This window comes from Ursus maritimus, unplaced genomic scaffold (genome assembly GCF_017311325.1).
Source record: "Ursus maritimus isolate PB19 unplaced genomic scaffold, ASM1731132v1 scaffold_22, whole genome shotgun sequence".
NCBI classification, from domain to species: domain Eukaryota; kingdom Metazoa; phylum Chordata; class Mammalia; order Carnivora; family Ursidae; genus Ursus; species Ursus maritimus.
In genome coordinates, this window is record NW_024424675.1 from 3620876 (window position 1) to 3643167 (window position 22292).

General features: G+C 38.1%; 1 protein-coding gene across 1 annotated transcript in view; it reads right to left on the reverse strand.

Moving 5' to 3' along the window:
• KIZ (kizuna centrosomal protein) overlaps window positions 1-22292 on the reverse strand; it is a 126341-nt gene that overhangs the window by 82142 nt on the left and 21907 nt on the right. Inside the window, exons 5-6 of the mRNA XM_040637899.1 lie at window positions 1345-1990; window positions 652-976 (exon numbers count right to left, since the gene is read on the reverse strand). Of these exons, the coding sequence (XP_040493833.1) occupies window positions 652-976; window positions 1345-1990 (971 nt within the window). The remainder of the gene's footprint in view (window positions 1-651; window positions 977-1344; window positions 1991-22292) is intronic.

Consider the following 22292-nt stretch of genomic DNA (forward strand, 5'->3'; position numbering starts at 1 on the left):
GATCACGACCTGAGCCGAAACCAAAAGTTAGACTCTCAAACAACTGAGCCACCCAGGCGCCCCTATGACGTGGCTATTGTAAGTGCTCAGAATGTATAACACTGATGTTGTTCCTATTTAACATTATAGATTCCAGTGTCCTCATATTTACATTCAGAAAAGGAAAGCTGACTTAGAAATACTCTTAGCAGAACTCGTAAACTCATATTTAACCGTAAGACACCGTGGCAAGGAATAGAAGGATTAAGCAAATTAATTGGATACAAAGTTCTTAGCCTCTAAAGCTGAACTCCTAGTAAGTTTAACTATTTGTCACCTTCTGTGTTACCACAACTTCAAAATGATTTATTTTCTAAAAGGCTGGAAAGCAGGATGTGGGGGGAATGACTTATAAATTAACTAGGGATTGTCTGGATATAATTATAAACTGCCAATCACCATGATTCAATGATATTCAGACTTTTCAAGCTATTTCATTAAAAAAAAGAAAAGAAAGAAAATTAGACCTTATCTAAAAGACTGTTTATGAGACTTAAGGAACTTACACATCCATGGCTGAGGGTTCAATAATACATTCCCAGTGGAATGGTCTCTAAAAATGTCTATAATTAAAAACAGAAGAGTAAAAAAAAAAAAAAAAGAATGGCTTACTCTTTTGTTGGTGAGTTAGTGGAGGATTCCTTTTCTGAATCAGGAGAGCTTAGGGTTTGCAAAATACAATTATGTTTTTCAGTGGATAGGGCCTCTCTTTCTTGCTCAGAGTGGATTAATTTTAAGGCCTCTATTCCATCTTCTCCCTCCATCTTGTCACTCGGATTTGGCTGTGGTTCTGGACTCTTGAAAATGAGATCATCTTCACTTACAGAGACTGTGAGGTCACTACTGCTGCTGCTGCTGCTCAAACTTTCCTCCTCCTGCTCTTCCTGCATTTTTCTGGAGGGTTTCTGTGACTCTGGGTACCCGGGAGGAAGATGATCTATAAGAGGGGATATGAATAGATTATTGATCACTAACTTCAGGAAGAAGTGAGGTAAACATGTTCTGCCTCCCAGGTGGAATTACTCAGCTAAAAACATGTAGAAACAATCCACAACTAATTATAGTATGTGAAAAATCATTAAAAATATCACAGTAGGTTTTAAAATCAGCAAATTAGCTTGCAAAAATATTTCCATGCCTATATTCAAGAATTCATTAGAATGGAATTTGTTGGCCAAGTCACTGGTTTGCTTTTTTGACAGAGAGAAAATTAAAGAGTATATGTTGTTTTTACATAAGACCACTACCACCCCCAAAACTAAACACCAACAAAAATCAGCAAACAATATCAGCCTCTCACCCCACCTGAGATACCTTCCCAAGCAGAATCCTTCTCTTGAGAACACTTATTTTCAGATGCACAGTATTCGGAGACTGATATCGGAGAGACTGGCGGTCTGGCTCTTTCTTCCTTGACTTCAATATGTTCCTGTGTCAGTATTTCTCCCTCTGATCCCTCTGATCTGCTGGAACTGTCACACTTTAAATCAGTGGTTCTGTTCTCTGGACTTAATCTTTCCTGTAACGGGGAATGGAGTTCAGCAGACTTTTTGCCTTCAGATAAACTACTCTCACTGTGACGTGTGTTGCTTCCTATCTGCAAGCAATGAGTTTGCTCCTCCTCAGACAATGCGCTGGCTGTGACTGGCGTTTCCTCACCAATCTGAAGAGATGTCTTTCCATCTATTTTGTCAGACTTATTTAAGCGCTGTGTGTCACTATTAGTCTGTACTACATAGCTGTCTGTCACATTACTGCTCTGGGCTGTCTGTCGGTGTGAATGTGGGTCAGGAATTGAAAAGTTCTTTGTGGGCTGGGGAGATTTCTGCTCTGTACTGAAACCTCCAATGCTTGAGACAGCTGACATCTGGCGGCCCATAAAGATTGTTGCTGGTTGATACAATCCTCTTGACATGGCTGTCCCCGAGTTAATTCCTGCCTGCCTTGCAACCTGTGACACCAAAAGACATGTGAGTTAAACATCTTGTGAAAAAACAATTAGGTTGTTTAGGTCATTCTCAGAAATGAAATGAGGAAAAGGAAGCATGACCATTGAAACCAACACCGACCTCGTTTTCTAAAACTCACAGCTTCCACAAAATAAGTCAGAAAAACCGTACAGTCCATACTAGTTAATTTTAACAACAATATTGGTTCACAAAACAAATATTGTCCAGTATCTATGGAATCTTTATTTTTCAAAAACAGATGCACACATCGTACAACTATGTGAAAGTACTTAATGCCACTGAGTTTTAGCCATGGCTAAAATGGTGAATTTTATGTTATATATATTTTACCACAATTTAAAAAAAAAACCTGAGAGTTCTAACCATTTTTCACAGAGAAGCTTGGATTTAATAGAGCTAGGGAGATACTAGCCAAAAGAAGAGAGAGAGGGAGGGAGGAAGAGATACATACAAAGGACTATAGGAGGTTTCAAAACTATTTCTAGCATTATGTGTAATATTAAAAAAAGTTCAAATAATCACATTCAGGATTACATTAAAATATACTCCATTTGTGCAAAATAATCCTAGTTGCCAAACTGCAAATAACAACAGTTTTTCCTGAACATCTTCAAGTAATTTTAAACACATGTAAAGCAATTTAAATTTATTGTCATGTTATATGCAATTGATGAATTACTGAACTCTACACCTGAAACTAATGATATACTATATGTTAACTAATTGAATTTAAGTAAAATAAAAGAAAATGAAATAATAAATTTACTGTGTATGGGGGAGAATGAGCATTGTCTCTTCCTTAAAAAGAGAGGAGGCTGGGATAAAAGGGGGGAGGTGTTGGATGTAGCCACAGAAGCAATTGGTTCAGTGGCTTGATCAAGGACACACAATGGGAAGTACAACTGGAAGTAACAATAATGAAGCCTTGAGGAAGTTAAGTACTTTTCTTCTAAAGGGACCAAAGCATCTCTACATACCCAATAGCGTTTAGTTCACAGAGCCCTACAGAATAGATAGGGGAGATGTATTTGCAACTCTTCTGTGGATGGGAAAATCTGAGGCTCAAATTTTGAGAGAAAATGTTACACACACAACTGAAACAGAATCCAGGTCTTGCTTCTCTTCAAATATACTGTCCCTCCCTGAAACCATAAAACTTCTAGAAAACACAGGCAGTAATCTTTGCCATGAGCCTTAGCAACAGTTTTCTAGATATGTCTGCCTCCTCAGGCAGGGTAAACAAAAGCAAAAGTAAACTACTGGGCCTTAGCAACAGTTTTCTAGATATGTCTGCCTCCTCAGGCAGGGTAAACAAAAGCAAAAGTAAACTACTGGGACTATACCAAAATAAGCTTATGCACAAGTGAAAGAAATCATCAATAAAACACAAAGGCAACCTACTGAATGGGTGAAGATGATATGCAAATGATATATCTCATAAGGGGTTAATATCCAAAATACATAAAGAACTTCTACAACTCAACACCAAGAAACCAAATAATCTGATTAAAAATGGGCAGAGGACCTGAACAGACTTTTTTCAAAGAAGACATACAGATGGCCAACAGACGCATGAAAAGATGCTTAGCATCACTAATAATCAGGGAAAATACAAATCAAAACTACAATGAGCTATCACCTCATACCTGTCAGAATGGCTAGAATCAAGAAGACAAGCAAAAACAAGTATTGGCGAGGATGTAGAGAAAAAGAAACAATGTAAATTGGTGCAGCCACTGTGGGAAATAGTATGTTAGTTCCTCAAAAAGTTAAAAATAGAAATACCATATGATCCAGTAATTCCACTACTGGGTATTTACCCAAAGAAAAAAAAAACACTAATTCAAAAAGACATATGCACCCCTATGTTTACTGCACCATTATTTACAATAGCCAAGATATGGAAGCAACCTAAGTTGTCTATTGATAGATAAATGGATAAAAAAGATATAGTGTGTGTGTGTATAAACGGATAAAGAACATATAGTGTATACACACGCATACACGCGCACACACACACACACATACTATGGAATATTATTTGGCCATAAAAAAATTAGATCTTGCCATTTGCAACATCACTGATAGACCTAGAGGGTATAATGCTAAGTGAAATAAATCAGACAGAAAAAGACAAATACCATATGATTTCACTCATATGTAGAATATAAAAAATAAACGCACAAACAAGCAATTTTTTTTTTAAAGCAGAAATAGACCTTTAAATGCAGAGAACTGATGGTTGCCAGAAGGAAGAGGATGGAGAGATGGGTAAAATTGGTGAAGGGGAGTGGGAGGTACAGCTTTCCAGTTATGGAATGGGTAAGTCATGGGGATGAAAGGTTCACCATAGGGAATATAGTTAATGATGTTGTAATAGCATTGTACGGTGACAGATGGTAGCTATACTTGTGGATATGAGTATAGCATAATGCATAGAGTTGTTGAATCACCATGTTGTACACCTGAAACTAATGTAACTAATGTAACAATGTGTGTCAACTATACTTCAGTTAAAAGAAGGGGAGGGGCACCTGGGTGGCACAGCGGTTAAGCGTCTGCCTTCGGCTCAGGGCGTGATCCCGGCGTTCTGGGATCGAGCCCCACGTCAGGCTCCTCCGCTATGAGCCTGCTTCTTCCTCTCCCACTCCCCCTGCTTGTGTTCCCTCTCTCACTGGCTGTCTTTATCTCTATCGAATAAATAAATAAAAAAAATCTTAAAAAAAAAAAAAGAAGGGGAAAAAAGAAATAAATAGCACTAATAAGGGTAACTGCACTGGTAAACATAAAAGACAGCATAACTCTTTCTTTCTTCTATATGATTTAAAAGACAACTGCATCAAGCAATAACTATATGTGGATGAGCAGCATATAAGATATACAGATATAGTTTGTACTACAATTACACCACAAAAGGAGTGGAAAAAGAATGGAGTATACAGGAGCCAAGTTTTGACATGCTACTAAAGTTAAGTTGATATTAGTCTGAACTAGATTATTATAAGCTAAGATATTAATTATAACACCAGGAAATCCACAGTTACAGAAATGACAGGGAATTAAAATATCACACTAGAAAAAATATATTTAATGCAAAAGAAGGGAGAATGGAGGATTAAAGGAATGAAAAAGATATATAGAAAACAAAGTACAAAATGGCAGAATCAAATTCTACCTTTTTATTATTATTATTTTTTGAGATTTATTTACTTGAGAGAGTGAGAGAGAGGGAGAGGGGGTGAGTAGGGGGAGGGGCAGAGGGAGAGGGAGAGAGAGAATCTCAAGAAGATGCCCCACTGAGCACAGAGCCCGATGTGGGGCTTGATCTCAGGACCCTCAGATCATGACCTGAGCCAAAATCAAGAGTTGGATGCTTAACTGACTGAGCCACCCTGGCACCCCTAAATCCTACCTTTTTAGTAATCACATTAAATTTAAATGGATCAAACACTACAATTAAAGTCAGAGACTGGCAGAATAGATTTTCAAAAAGCCATGACCCAACTATATGCTATCCAAAGTGACTCATTTTAGATTCAAAGACACAAACAGTTTGAAAGAACAGGAAAGGAAAATGGTATATGAACAGAGCCTCACGAAAAAAAAAATATACTATGTAGATAGTAACCAAAAGAAAGCTGAAGTGGTTATACTAATATCAGACAAAACAGACATTAAGATCTAGACAACTAGACAGAAGATCAATAAGGAAATGGAAGATCTGAACAATTATATACCAACTAGACCTAATGGACATATACAGAAACCTCCATCTACTACCAGCAGAATCCATATTCTCAAGCGCACATGGAACATTCTATGGGATAGACCCATATTTTAGGTAATAAATCAAGTCTCGATACATTTAGGGGGGTTGAAAGTATGTTCTCTGATGACAATGGAATAAAATTAGAAGTCAATAAAAGAAGGAAATTTGGTAAATTCACAAATATGTGGAAATTACAAAACACACTCTTAAATAACTAACGGGTCAAAGAAATTACAAGGCAAATAAGAAGAGTTTGAGTCAAATGAAAAGGAAAATACAACATATTAAAACCAACAAGAAGCAGCACTTAAGAGGAAAATTCATAGTTGTAAAAGTCTATATTGAAAAAGAACTCTAATCAATAGCCTAGCTTTTCATGTTAAAAAATTACAAAAAGAAGGGGCACCTGGGTGGCTCAGTCAGTTGAGCATCCAACTCTTGATTTTGGCTCAGATTGTGGTCTTAGGGTTGTAGGATCGAGCACCGTGTTGAGCTCTGCACTCCGCACAGTCTCCTTGAGATTCCCTCTTTCCCTCTCCCTCTGCTCCCCCCATGCTCATGTGTGCACTCGGGCATGCATGCACTCTCTCTCTCTCTCTCAAATAGATAAAATCTTTAAAAAAAGAAATTAAAAAAAGAAGAGCCAATTAAATCCAAAGCAAGCAGAAGGAAGGAAATAATAAAGATCAGAGTAAAAGTAAACAAATTAGAGAAGAGAAAAGCAATGTGACAATCAACAAAACCAAAAGTTTATTCTTAGAAAAGATCAACAGATTGACATACTAGACTAAGAAAAATAAAAAGAAGAATTTAAGTTATCAAAATCAGAAATCAAAGTGAGTACTTTGTTACCAATCTTACAGATATAAAAAAGATTATAAGGGAATACTATGAATAATTGTATGCCAACAAATTAGACAACCTAGATGAATTGGACAAATTCTTAGAAAGACACACACTACTAAAACTGACTCAAGGAGAAAGAGAAAATCTGAATAGACTTGTAGTAAGAAATTGAATTAGTAGTCAAAAAATTTCCCACAAAGAAAAGTCCAGGGCCAGAAGACTTCACTGGTTAATTCCATCAGAGGTTTAAAGAGTTAACACCAGTCCTTCACAAACTCTTCCAAAAACAGGCAAGGAAGAAATACTCCTCCACTCATTCTATGAGGCCAATCCCTAACACCAAAACCAGACAAAGATGTCTCAAAAAAGGAAAACTACAAACCAATATATCTTATGAATATAGATGTTAAAATTCTCAACAAAATACTAGTGAACAGAATTTGGCAACACATAAAAGGAATTATACATCATGATTATGTAGGATTTAGGCCGGGAATACAAAATTGGTTCAACATATGAAAATCAAGTAATGTAATACACTATATTAATAAAGGGGAAAAAACCCAAAAGATTATCTCCATAGACAAAGAAAAAGCATTTGACAAAATCCAACACATGTTCATGATAAAAAGCACCATACAAACTAGGAATAAAAGGGAACTCCCTCAAACTGGTAAAATGCATCTATGGAAAACACATAGCTAACATCATAGCCAATGGTGAAAGACTGAAAGCTTCTCTCCCGAAGATCAGGATTAACACAAGAATGTTTGCTTTCACCATTTCTATTTAACAAGACATGCAGATTCTAGGCAGGATACTATGGGCAAGAAAAAGAAATGGAAGGCACCTAGATTTCAAGGGAAGAAGTAAAACTATCTGTATTGGCAGATGACACGATCTCATATAAAGGAAAACCTAAGGAATCACAAGAAATAGTTAGAGGTAATAAACAAGTTCAGCAAGGTTGCAGGATACAAGATCAATATACAATTAGAAATAATGTATTTCTATATATTAGCAATGAACAATTTGAAACTGAAATCAGAAAACAATTCTATATACAATAGCATAAAAACACAGAATAAATTTAAAAAGAAGGATAAGACTTGTACACTGAAAACTATAAACCACTGATGAAAGAAATTAAGGAAGGCCTAAATAAATAGACATTTTGTGTTCAAGGAGCATAAGACTTAATGTTGTTAAGATGACCAAATCTTACTCCCAAATTGATCTACATATTCAATGCAATCTCTATCAAAATCCCAACTGGCATTCTTACAGAAATTGGCCAGCTGACACTAAAATTCATATGGAAATACAAGGAACCCAGGATAACCAAAACAATTTTCCAAAATAAGAGCAAACTTGGAGACCTAATATTTTTCCACTTTCAAAATTTACTACAAAACTAGGGTAATTGTAGACTCCACTGGCATAAGGATATACATAAAGATCAATGGACAAGAATTCAGAGTCCAGAAATATCCATACATCTACAGTATACTGCCTTTCTTAGAGACATTTTTATAGCGTAGTTTTAAAAGTTCAAGGCTAGAAGGGGCTGGAATCGATTATTTCCCTTCCTCCACACATAGATAGAACCTTCTGAGGTTGGTATTTCCCTTCCTTTAGGTCAGTTAGGCTCTGGTCAGTTTCTCCTGAGGGTAGATCTTCTTAAGAACAGAATGCTCTCATGTATTTAAAAAATGGTTACTTTTCCCCTGCCCATGCCTGAATTATAAGGGGATTTTTCTCTGATATTCACTGTGCAGACCTGTTAAAAATCCCTGGAATTAAAACACAAAAAAGTGGGGGAAGGAGGACTATGACTAGGTCTCCCCCGAGTTTTTATCTCTCAGACCTGTCTATGCTGAGCCTCTGGCAATTTGTCAATTACAGTGCGTTTCTCTATCCTGGCACTGATTATTATAGTGGTTTCAGCTCTGCTCTAATAAGCTGTGACTCTCTGTATTCCCTACTGGTCTCTCCAAATTTAGAGGCAGCAGATTGCTCCATAACCTCACTTCTCTGAGAGATCTAAGAAGAGTTGCTGATTTTTTGGTTTGTTCAGCTTTTTACTTGGGAGGGTGGTGTGGTGACTTCCAAACTTCTTATATGTTGGACCGGAAATCAGACTACATCGTAATTTCAGCCACTGAATATTATCCTATTCTATAAATGTACCATAGTTTATTTAAGCAGTCTTGTTTTGATGGACCTTGGTTTGTTTCTCACCATCTACCATTCGAAATCATGCTACAATGATTATCATTGAGCATATGCCTCTAGGCATACATACAAGTACATTAACAAGACAGCTTTTTAGAACTGAAATTGCTGGGCCAAGACTGACTTATAGGATATTACCATTTCACCATCCAAAGAGGTCATCATGCCATTGTTAAGAATTCTCCATTGAACCATACTGTTTAAACAGCAAAATAATAGTAATCAACATCTTGACTCATCGATATAAATATTTGTGATTTCTGTACCTTTTATAATCGAGAAGCTGATATAAATGAACAAAGACAAATTTTAAAACAGGCGAAAATCACCTATTACCATTGTCCTAATCTAACAACTACTCTCATTTTTCCTGTGCTCAAAAAAAAAAAGTTTCTAAATACATGGCTTTAAGTGATGGGCTACTGTGGAGAACTTGAGGTCACTTAGTGAAAACTCAAGGCAAGTCAATGATCAGACTTGTGAGTTGGGGAGGCCTTTGATTTTTCACTTTCAAGACCCATTTAGGGAATGTTAATGAACCAATACTAGAGTGATTACTAACTCAGCACAGGGAGCATACACCTCCCTCTTCGTTGGTCTGCTGAAGGCCAAAATGTAAAGCAAAGGAGTGGGAATGTCTTAGAGATGAGAAAGCCACTTAGGGAGGGCCAAAGGAAGTGCCCCTGACTACTACTTTCAACCAGTAATTCTCTAAGTCCTCTGACATACTAAGAGACCAAAGACTCCACATCCATTCCCACTGAACAAAGAACCCCAAGAGAACAACAATATTTAAATAGTAACCCACACAATCAACAAAAGTAGCATGTAATAATGTTTTAACTTACAGTAAAACCTTCTAGAACCACAATAAATGAAAAACAGCAACAACAACAACAACAACAATTCAAGATAGCACTGTTAACAAAGGGTACTTCTTAAAAGCGGGAGAAATTATAAATCCCTACAACAGCAAATGGTTATAAAGTGCCAATTTTGCCAAGCCTTCCAGGCTTTCTAGAATATGGAACAAATATACTAATTACTGATATACTAATTAATGAGAACATTACATTTTAGTGGCCTATAAAAATCAGGAGTTATGAAAAGGTGGCCCTTAACTACGCACAAAATCAAAATCTATGGGTTGGGGCATTTTTTCACCTGTAGGACCAAAACAGACAACTTGCATTTGAGGACATGTTGAGACCCAATAGGAAGTTTTTGCTGCTATATTTCTAGTTGTTGTTTTTTGGGGAAGGAGGGTTAAGTTTTTGATATAATTTCAATGTTGCAGGAATCATAAGAAAAACTCCCCTTATATCTTTTAACTAGATTTATCAATTGTTTACATTTTGCCCATTTGTTTTATCATTCTCTTTCCCTCTACATATATGAGAATGTTTATACACACACACACACACACACACACACACACACACACACAATTTTTTCCTGAACCATTTGAGAATAACTTGGAGATACCTGGCCCATCTCCCCCAAACATTTCAGTGTGTATTTCCTAAGCATAGGGACATTCTCCTTCATGAGCAGACACAGTTCAAAAATCAGGAAACTTAACATTGATAAAATGCTATTTTCTATCCCACAGTCCACATTCAAATTTTGTCACTTGGCCTAATAATGCCCCTTATATAGCTATCTTTTTTCCCACGTTCAGGATCCAATCTAGAGTCATGTCTCTTGAGTCTCCTTTAATCTGGAACACCTCCTTAGTCTTTCTTTGTCATTCTTGACCTTGACATTTTTTAAGAATACAGGCTGGCTACTTTGCAGACTGTCTCTCAATGTGTATTTGACTGATATTTCCTCATGTTTATGTTCAGGCTATGCATTTTTGGCAGGAAGACCACAGAAGTATGTTCCTAGTTTTTCAGTAACAGGAATAATACTCTGATAAAGCAAGTTTATTGGGATGGGAGTTAACCCCCCAATCCTCCCACTATCAAGCATAATAATTAGAAATATTCCCTTAAAAACCTGACATCTTGGGGCATCCGGGTGGTTCAGTCGGTTAACTGTCTGATTTTTGGTTTTGCCTCAGGTCAGTGTGGAGTTTGCTTGAGATTCTCTCTCCCTCTCCCTCTACCCCTCCCCCTGCTCATGCTCTCTCTCTCAAATAAATAAATCTAAAAAAACCCACAAAACTTGACCTCTTTAAAAAAAAACAAAAAATTAAAAAAAAAACCAAGACTGACAACAACGTAATGTCATTTTAAACCTATTATATTAAATTTTAGAAATTAAAATTATTATACCCAATTCTGGATTGGGTCCTAGAACAGAAAAAGGACATTGATGGAAAAACTGGTGAAATATGAATAAAGTCCGGAGTTTAGTTAATAGTAATACAGATTTTTAGATTTGGCAAATGGGGCACTGTAATGTAGGTTGTTGACAACTGTGTGAACTGGGTGAGGGATCCAAGGCAACTGTACTGTCTCTGTAAGTTTTCTGCAAATCTAAAATTATTCTAGAATAAAAAATTTACTTAAAAAATAACCCCTGGGAAGTGGGGTGTTGGGGATATCACTTAAGGGTACAAACTTGCAATGAGTAGGAAATAAGTCCTAGAGACCTAATGTACAAAATGGTGAATATAGACAACGATATTATAATCACCAAACTTGCTAAGAGACTAGAACTCAATTATTCTAACCACTGAAAGGAAATGGTAATTATGTAATGAGATAGAGGTGCTAATTATCACTACAATGGCAATCATATTACAACATACAAATGTATCAAATTAACCTGTTATATACCTTAAATTTATACAATATGTCAAATATATTTCAATAAAAAAATAAATAAAACAACAAAAACAATAAAAAATCCCCGGTATTGATGAAGGTTAGGGGAAACAGAAGCTCCTTTATTGTTGATAGCAAAATAAAGAGGCAAAATCCTCTGACAGCAAACAGGATAAATAAACATCCTTATTGCCTTTGATTCTGTAATTTTACCAGGAAACACCTTAAGGAAGTAAGCCTAACAGGGGGGGAAAAAAAGCAATGTGATAATTCATTTGCAGCATTATTTACAATCATGAAAAGTTAGAAGCAAACAGGGCAAGATTATGAAGTCACAAAAATGAGGCAAATGAAGACTATGGTATAACGACGGAAATGCTTAGATATGGCAAGTGAAAAAAATCCAAAATTATATATTCAGTATGCTTATACCTATGTAAAGAAAAATCTAACATAGGAAAAAGAAATTAACCAAAATGTGCTTTTTTAGGATTATGCCAGGAAAATGAACATTGCTCTGCTCAACTGTTTCTTTTTCCAATTTAACAAGTTTAAGTTGACTTAAACTGTTAAAAATAATTTCATTGAGCTATAATTCACATACCATAAAATTCATCCTTTTAAAGTATACAATTCAGGAGTTTCCGTATAGTCATAGGTGTGTAGCCATCACCACAATCGATTTTAAGAACATTTTATCACCTCCAAAGAAACCCTGTACCCTTTAGCAATCACTCCCCATCCTCCCTGACCAGCCCCCAGCCCTAGGCAACCACTTATCTATGCACCATTTTACATTTCTACCAGCAATTATATAAACTTTTATAACAAAAAAATTTACAAGAAACCTGTAAAAATTAACTGCTGCTCGCTATTAGGCAATGTTACATTTGAACTGGCTCGACGTTCACAAAGTAAAATAGTGGCTCCAGTAAAATCCAAGCTGGGCTTCTGCAGTTGGCAGCTTTCCCGTTCGCTAAGGTCAGGCAGTGAGACAGGTGCCTCTTTTCTTTTTAAAAATAGTCTGTCATTTTGTTTGCTTAGCAACAGGAAATAGGGTGGTCTTTAATCTTAAAATTCTGACATTGTTATGTGTCTCACAAGCAGTTTTTAAGCCAGGAAAGCTGAAGAAAGAATGCTGTGTTTCACATTATTGTTGACACTGATATAACATTAGGAATTGAAAAGTCTTTGAGAGATAGATGTTATTGCCAAAAGAAGGGGTGCGTATCAGTATTTAAGGATCTAACATAATGATCAATGTTTCTCCGCCTTCCTATTACTTTCTGTAGCTCAGTGCTTGATGTAAATCTCTAATCCAGGATTTCAGTTCAGTTCTTCCTTTTCCCCTGACACAGTTACCCATCTGTAGTTTCTCTAAAAATTTTAGGAGTTGCAGAAAGTGATAGCAAAGCAAATGAATACAACTGAAAAATACTCATGAGTGAACAGAAGGTAACTTTTAAAACCAGGACTTCATCTTTACTGGGAGAAACGGGAGGGGACATACACAGGGAGAGATCAACAACTTTAGAATTACTGTAATGATGAAAAATAAAATAAAAACAGAGAGGGAGGCAAAAACAGAGAGGGAGGGAGTTAAGAGACTCTTAACTAAAGGAAACAAACTGAGGGCTGCTAGAGGGGAGGTGGGATGGGGATGGGGAAACAGGGTGATGGGCATTAAGGAGGGCACTTGATGGAATGAACACGGGTGTCATGTGCAACTGATGAATCACTAAATTCTGCCCTGAAACTAATAATGCACTATATGTTAACTAAACTGAATTTAAATAAAAAAATTTTTAAAAATTATTGTAATGATGACTTAGTTAATAATTACTAACTACAGTTGTCAAAGCAGGTAGATCTTAACCATTAGTGTATTTTGAAAAATACATTTATGTTATATTTCACACTTTGCAAAATGCTGAGAAAATCTTAATTTTTTTCTTACTATATTATTATTTTTTGCACAGACAAGGCAATTGAAAAGTATCAGGATGAATACAGAATGGAAATGGAGCTATCAGACCAAATTTCCAGTTTTCACACAGTACAATGATAACTTTTAGTTTCTATGTAAGCAAGTCCTTAAGTCACATTGAGATTTTTTTTAAGGATTTTATTCATTCATTTGTCAGAGAAAGAGAGAGAGAGTGCACACAAGCAGGGGGAGCAGCAGGCAGAGGGAGAAGCAGGTTCCCTGCTGAGCAAGGAACCCAGTTCAGGACTCAATCCCAGGACCTGGGGATCATGACCTGAGCAAAAGGAAGACATTTAACCGACTGAGCCACCCAGGCGTCCCAGTCACACTGAAATTTTTTAAAAATCCCTTAATAAAAACTTACATATTGGGGCACCTGGGTGGCTCAGTCGGTTAAGCATCTGCCTTCAGCTCAGGTCATGATCCCAGGGTCCTGGGACTGGGTCCCACGTTGGGCTCCCTGCTCAGCAGGGGAATCTGCTTCTCCCTTAACCTCTGCCCCTGCTCATGTGCTCTCTCTCTCACTCTCTCAAATAAATAAAAATCTTTTTTAAAAATTTACATATAACAATTCTGAAGGAATTATTTTACTTTACCAGGTGTTATAAACTATTCAAAGACAGGACCTTTAAGGTAAGAGTGATTGAGGTTAAATGAGTTCATAAGGGCAGTGCCCTAATCCGATAGGACTGGTGTCCTCCTAAGAGGAGATACTAGAGATCTCTCTCCATGCAAATGCACAAAGAAGAGGCCATGTGAGAACACGAGAAGGGGCAGTCATCTGCAACCCAAAGAGAGAGAGGCCCTATCAGAAAGCACTTCTGCTGGCACCCTAACCCTGGACTTTCAGCTTCTGGAATTGTGAGAAAATAAATTTCCATTATTTAAGCCCCCAGTCTGTGGTATTTTGTTATGGTCACCTGAGCTAAGACATCATGTCAACACTTAACACTTCTTTCATTTTGCCACTGTGATAAATTATGGACACAATCAAATTTTTACAACTGAGGCCACAAAGAGGTATCTCTGGCCATTAAATCCAATAGTCATTGGATCTGTCTTAATTTTAAAATGGATCCATTAAATTGAGGCTTGAAAGGTATGTTCTGGAAATAATTTTGTTGGGTAAATCACTACAACATCAATCGATTACAAGTTATTATCACTCAGTGGCTTTATGTCTCATTTCTTTAATTCATAGGTAGCCTCTCCATCCCCAGAGCTGGTGTCTCCGCCAGCCTCGATGAGTAGCAAGAAGTCAGCACAAAAGAATGACTACCCTGGTGTAGAATAAAGATAGAGATGATGGGGACAGTGGTGAGAGTGGTGGCAGGATCAGTGAACATTCGAGCATTTACCAGATGTCAAGCAGATTTATATTCATTACCTTTTTTTTTTTTTTTTTACGTTATGTTAGTCACCATACAGTACATCATTAGTTTTTGATGTAGTGTTCCATGATTCATTGTTTGCGTATAACACCCAGTACTCATTACAACACGTGTCCTCCTTAATATGCATCACGGGCTACCCCATCCTCCTACCCCATCCCCTCTGAAACCCTCAGATTGTTTCCTGGAGTCCATAGTCTCTCAGGGTTCGTCTCCCCCTGATTTCCCCCTCTTCAGTTTTCCCTTCCTTCCCCTAATGTCTTCTGTGCTACTCCTTATGTTCCACACATTCATTACCTTTTCTTATCCTCAAAACAACCATTACTATTTCCCTGCTCTTATGGAACTTAGTTAGCCAGGCTGAACAATTTGCTCTTGGTCACAAGATTCAGACCCATACACGAGGACTCCAGTGCCAATCTCTTGCGATACAATACTCAAAACGAAATCAGTGAGACTCAAACTGTGTTACTGAACCACAGCTTTTTTTGAAAAACAAACAAATACAAAAATCTCTAATAATAAACTGGAAGTCTACGAGTGATTTCCTACTAAATTCAACCAGTACAAAATCAGACCTAAAATAGACTCTAAATGGAACCTCTACATAAAAAATACAATTGAGTCTACGTACAGTAAATGGGAAGAGTAGGAGAAAAGCAGATAGAAACTTCAACTGAAATTTAGCAGTCCTAAATTGTACCAAGCGGTGATTTTCAAAAAATAAACACATACACCTCAGCACCATCCTTTCCCCCATTACCCCCAGGCCTATGCAACTGCTGTGAATAAAACAGTACAAAGTCACGGTTTTCAAGAAGAGAAGCCTAACAAGTATCTGAGACTATCAAGACAAGAGCCCTTTCTTAATATGCCTTGTGTATGCTCCATGGTTCCCACACAGGGTGACTCAGGACACAACTGTGTCTCTTAGAGTTTTCTGTTCAAAAAGAAATGTGCAGAACTACATCAGAAAGGCAGAACGCCAGCTCCAGTTTCTAATTTTGAGAGATGTGAGTGAGGACAGAGGCAACTCACACACTACAACTAAAAGAGCGATTCCATCCGCAGGCAGTCTTTCTTCCTAAAATGCTCATGCCTTCCTCAAACTTTTTTTTATTATTGTATTAACATTATTAAACTAACTAAGCTTCTATTTCTTTTTTTTTAATTAATCAATTAATTTGAGAGAGAGAGCAAGTGCGAGCAGGGGGAGGGGTAGAGGAAGAGGAAGAGAAAGAATCTCAAGCAGACTCCTTGACAAGCACGGAGGCCGACTTGGGGCTAAATCCCACTACCCATGAGATCATGACCTGAGCTGAAATCACTAGTCAGACACTTAACCTGCTGAGTCACCCCAGTGCCCCTGGAACTTTTATTTCTTGAGGACAGATTACCGAAAGTTGGACTGCTAGCACAAAGCACATGTGTACAGCCAACCCCCTGCACAGTCAAAAATCTGTATATAAGTTTTGACTCCCTTAAAACTTTAACTACTAATAGCCTCCTGCTGACCAGATGTCTTATCTATAACATAAACAGTCGATTAACACAATTTTTGTATGGTACATGTGTTATATACTGTATTCTTAAAATAACACAAGCCAGAAAAAAGAAAATCATAAGTACATTTATAGTACCATACATATATTTTTAAAAATCTGTGTATAAGTGGACCTGTACAGCGCAAACCCATGTTGTTCAAGGATCAACTGTATATTTGTGATAATTATTGCCAGGTTCCTTTCCAAAAAAATTCTAGCATGAATTCATTTTTTTCAGACTACATGAAAAAGACTATTTTTTTCTAATACACTATTTCATAGAATATAAGTATATGAAGTTTGTAAAATCTTCTAAAGAATAAGAAATCAATATTTGTTCTCCTATGGAGACTTCTGTAATCCCTTGTACTATCGAAGGGAGAAAAGAAACAGTGTTTTCCACAAAATTTGTCTTCCTCTTGCTAAGTTGACTTATGTTTCCTTTTCCCCTTCTCCTTCACTTTTTCTCTTTTCTCTATCACTCCACTACAAGATGTGTACAGATATATGTGTGTGTGTGTGTGCAATTTTCTCACTAATAAGAGCCTTTGACACATAACACACTTGTCACATAATTCCACCACAGAGAGAGCAAAGGAAGATAGTTGTGTAGCCAAATGTCTCCACAAAAGGAAAGTTTAAAAATATGGTTATTTTCATTCTTGACTGTGAGAAAGAGGCTAAGTCCCTTTCAGAGAGGCTTCTTTCTATGATTCTCCTAAGTAAAACCTTTCTTCCAGTAATTGAGAAACAAGTTGATGTATTTATTAGTTAAGGCTCTGCCACTGACCAGTTATGCAATCTGGAGACAAGTTACTTAATTTCTTTGGGCCTCCATCTCCTAATCTGTAAAATGGGTATAAAAATAAATCTTATTTTGTAAAGTTGTTGTAATGAGTCTGTGTATATGTGTATATTTACATATATTTATAGATGTATAATATAAATCCTTAGAACGGTACCTGAAACAGAGTAAGATCAATGTAAGTGTTAGATATTAATCTGAACCATATTACCCACTTGGGAGGTACCCTCGAAAGAAAGCAGGATGTGGGGGCGCCTGGGTGGCTCAGCTGGTTAAGCGTCTGCCTTTGGCTAAGGTGATCATCCCAGGGTCCTGGGATCAAGCCCCGCTTCGGGCTCCCTGCTCAGCAGGGGAGTCTGCTTCTCCCTCTCCCTCTGTCCTTGCTCATGTGCTCTCTCTCTCGCTCACTCTATCCCTCAAATAAATAAATAAAATCTTAAAAAAAAAAAAGAAAGCAGGATGTGGAGAGCTCAAACTTCACGTGCCTTTGAAATCCAGTAGAGTGGGCACACATCTCATTCAAGAAGAATGTCTCTCTCCTCTTCCTTACTGAGGACTGGCAGCCTGCTACCTCTCATCAGATGGAGCAGTGGACGGGGTCTAGACCCTACCGTGCAGGAGCTCATGGTCTAGTAAGCCTGGAGAGAAGAGCATTTTCTACCATCTCCTGAAAAAAGACCTGCAGATCTAGTTTTAGGGCCAGGATTTGAAAAACTATTTGTGTAATTCGGTTTAATTTTTAATTAAGACTAGAAACACATACAAATAAAAAAGCTACTCAGATCAAAGAGGTCCAGCTGAACACCTTTGGACTTGTCATTGCCCTAGGTCAAATAAAGTCATTAACTTTGAGGATGGCAGAGCTGAGGGTGGGTCACCATCCCAAGCAAGGTACAACATCCTGGTATTAGAAACCTGGGCACCACTCAGTGCCCCACTTTAGAGACAGTCTTGCATTCTTTCTAATTGAGAATGGTTCAAGGAGACTGCTGGTGAATGAAGCATTGTGGGCCACTAAGGATAAGAAATTGGGGCTTATATAGATAACTTTAAGCAATAACTCAACTCCTTTACCCCCTCCCATGCACTGCTCTTTCCAGTAGTAGGTATGACAGGGCCAGACCCGTATCCATGGGAACCTTACCACCCCAGTACATGCCCACAGTGTCCTCCTGGGCTGGGAACCCCCCTCACTGCTGTGCAGCAGCCAGGAGTGGAGCCAGGCACAACATTCAGTCAGTGACAGGAGCTAAGGAATAAACCCCTCTCTTTCCTGCTCCCAGGTGTGAGGACACGGAGGCATGTGTGACAGAGTCTTCCAAGGTTCCCTGATGGGACTGAGCTCCAGCTGCTCACAGTGGTAACCTCCTCAGTCACACACTACTGGCCATGCGGTTTTCCTCTCTATTCTGAGCTTCCTGGAACCACCTCCCAAATAATCCACCTACATTCCAGTCCTTATCTCAAGACCCGCTTCCAGGAGATTCCAACCTAAGTTATTTACTCTTTAAATATGAATACTTCAGGAAAGTCTTATGACTCCTTTCCCCTTGCCATGATGTTTACTTCAGTCATGTGTCTCCTCCATGACACTGGTCACTTTACCCCTTGGAGATAAGCCCAGGCCCCACAGTGGCTGCCTTGGTCTTACGAAAACTGCTCAGATCCCGGGAGCTGCAGTCTGTCCTCTGGGAGTGGAACCCTTCCCATCATGAAACACGGGGGCGTCTGCCCTGTCTGGTGCCTCCCCTGCAGCGGGGCTGCTCCCAACTACAGCTCCACCACCTCTCCTGACACGGCTCCTACATGGCAGCAGGTGCACATCTGTCTTCTCACTTGGAAGTTCCTCTTCAGTAGAACTTTCAGGTGTTTCTTCTGCCCCACCAAGCCAACTCAAGCAGATGCTCCTTTTATTGGAAACATGTTCAGAGACAGACACTCCACCTTCCTTGGCTCACCTGACATAGCTGGAATATTGAGACCATTTCACTCTCTCCCAAGGTTAGGTAAAAATGCAGCACTGGGTAACTGGGTAACTGAAATATTTTGCATGATGTGGCCAGGGTGTTTTAATTGGACCAGGAATGTCTCCCAACTTTGGAAGATCATTTCACCCACAATACCCCTAGATGGCAGGGCAGCAAGATAGCTAATAGCATGGATGCCAAAGCCATATGGTCTGGTTTTGAGTTTTGGCTCTGCCTCACTGTGTAGTCTTAGGCATGTTAATTAACCTCTCTGAGTCTTCCCATGAAATGAAGATAACAGTACTTCCAGGATTGTTGAGAAGATTAAGTGAGCTGATGAATATAAAGTGCTTCATGTAGCAGCTGGCACAGAATATGTGTGCAGTGATCATTACCCATTGTTACTATTAGTATCAGAAGGGGAAGTAACAATTTGCATAACCATTTCTCCATGTGACCCTTGCAGGAAGGTTTACAACAGTGAAGTGGAACTCCCCAATTTGAACTTTAGCCCTATGCTGAGATTCCCTGGCCCTCCATGGCTCTCCAGCCAGGCCTACCACAGTACCATCCTGCTGTGAAGTATCCAGTTCACTTCTACTTTTAGTAGAATATGTTTCACAGTACAATAGTTCAATGCAACTTCACAACCCCTACCCCAAAATTTATACTCTCATTCACAAATGCCATCTCCATCTCTCTTGGTACGTAAGATTTGATGTGTTCTTATGTATAATCTTTAGTCATTGCTCATAAGAAAAACTGAGCAACTAGAACATGCCTAAAGACCAACAGAATTAAAGTTTACCCCCAAAACAAAAAAATGCAACGAATAATAGAGGAAAAGGATTATTAAATTGTAGTAAAATCTGTTAGGACTCAAATGGGGGCTTTGTCTTTTTGCTGTTAACCAAAAAAAAAAAAGAGTTTATTAAGTAAACTAATACAGGCAGCAAGCTTGGGGAATGAGTAGACCAATTATTAATTCTCTTTAGAGAACACATGACCCTGAAGAGTAGCCACTGGATGCGTGAAGACTCTGGATGTCTTAGTATGAAACTGAGCTAGAATTTTACCTTGAGAAGACGGACAACCACTACTTCATGACTTTTCTTAGGAGAGTATCCCAGTTACTGCTAAGATTGAAAGGTACACAACCACTTAAAAGACATATCTTTTTGTAATGCAGAATTATCACTAATTTGGTAAATCCTCTCCCCCCTCATTAGTGTTTTCCACCTCAGTGGCAACTCCCAATTTCAGCTCTTAACTCTTCCTGTCTGAACCAACCCTGATTTCTTCAGTTCTACCACCTCCTTCCCCCAGTTCCCCCTGCAGGCACCACCAGCCTCATCTTCCTGCAGCTGCACACTGGTGGCATCACCATTCTGTCCACAAGTCCTGCTGTCACCTGCCCCAAGACACACAGAAACACACACATACGTACATGCACACATGATTCCAGGGGGAAATCTCAATCCTTAACCTGGTACTTACAATAATTAACTGCTAGTACCTGAAGACAGACAACTCTGGCAACGGAGATGAATTCATTTGACTGTCTAAAGAAGAGATGTGTGGACTTCCACTGGAAAAAAAATGTAACTCATATGATAAGGAATTGTTCTCGAAATAGTACAGAAGAAGGATTAACTAATTCATGATTTTACTGAAATGGAACTAAATGGAACTTAATGTTCCATAATGTAACTTTCCAAGCTCATTGTCTACCACTTCCCTACAAGAACATCAGATGTTAGCCAGGCTGAACAACTAACCACTGGGCTTTCCTGCTTCTGTTCCTTTACTCATAACATCTCCGAACCTTAGAATTTCTACCATATTCCCACTGACTGACATCCTTTCCATCCGGCACACTAGTTCAAACACCACCTCCTCCACCAAGCCTTCGGCTACTCATGCTAGTGGAAGCATGCCTTTTTTCTTCACACAGCACATGGCTAGCCCATGTCACTGGCATTTATCACATACTATCCTGTGCCTTAGAAAGGACATCTCCTTGAAGGCAAACACTGTGGAATTCATAGGGGGACCTACTGTGGCTTCTCATACAAATCTCTTGCTCAAAACCTATTTATTGACTTCAACCAGTGACACTATACTGTGTGCTTCAGGCCAGTCCCTGAAGACAGACAACTCTGGGAACAGAGACAAATTCATTTGACTATCTAAGGCAGAGATGTGTGGATTTCCACCAGAAAAAAAATGTAACTCATATGATAAGGAATTGTTCTGGAATTAGTATATAAGAAGGATTAACTAACTCATCATTTTACTGAAATGTATTTACCTTTTAATTGATGGAACATCAATAGGAAGTTGAAAAAGGCAAGATATAAATTTCTCAAAATGTTACCTAATTGATTCTTACATACAGTCAATAATCAAAGCTTTTAAGGAGATGACACTTTTCAGTATAAAGGGAAATACTTCTCTTCTAATTATTATATGTAACATCTTTAAGGGGTTGTCAGCTGCATGTCTCTTGTCCTAATTTTAAATATAACTTAAAAGGAGACTACATAACTGTACGTAAGGTAAGGAATCAGTAGTGCAAATAGAAAAAAAAAGGTCTCCCGTTTTACTTAAGTACCACTGACCCTGTCGTACTAAGAATGCATTTATCAGGAATGGCATAGAAAGAACAAACCGGTTTATAGATTAAAAACACGTCAATTATTTCATGACCTAATGTCAAACAGAAAAACTGCCTGCATGGTTTAGAAGTCTATCACATTATACCACATTTGGCGTACATCTAATGGCACAGAAATCATTTAACATTAAAGGCCTTTTTATCTAGGTCAAGGTTGCTGGGATTTGGTGTTTTGTATCTTACGGTTTAAAGAATGCTCCAAATTCTAGGTTTTTTAACTTTTTAATCTTTGGGAAGGAAAACTAAAACTTCCTATAAACTCAGATTAATGCCTGCTAATGCATGGAA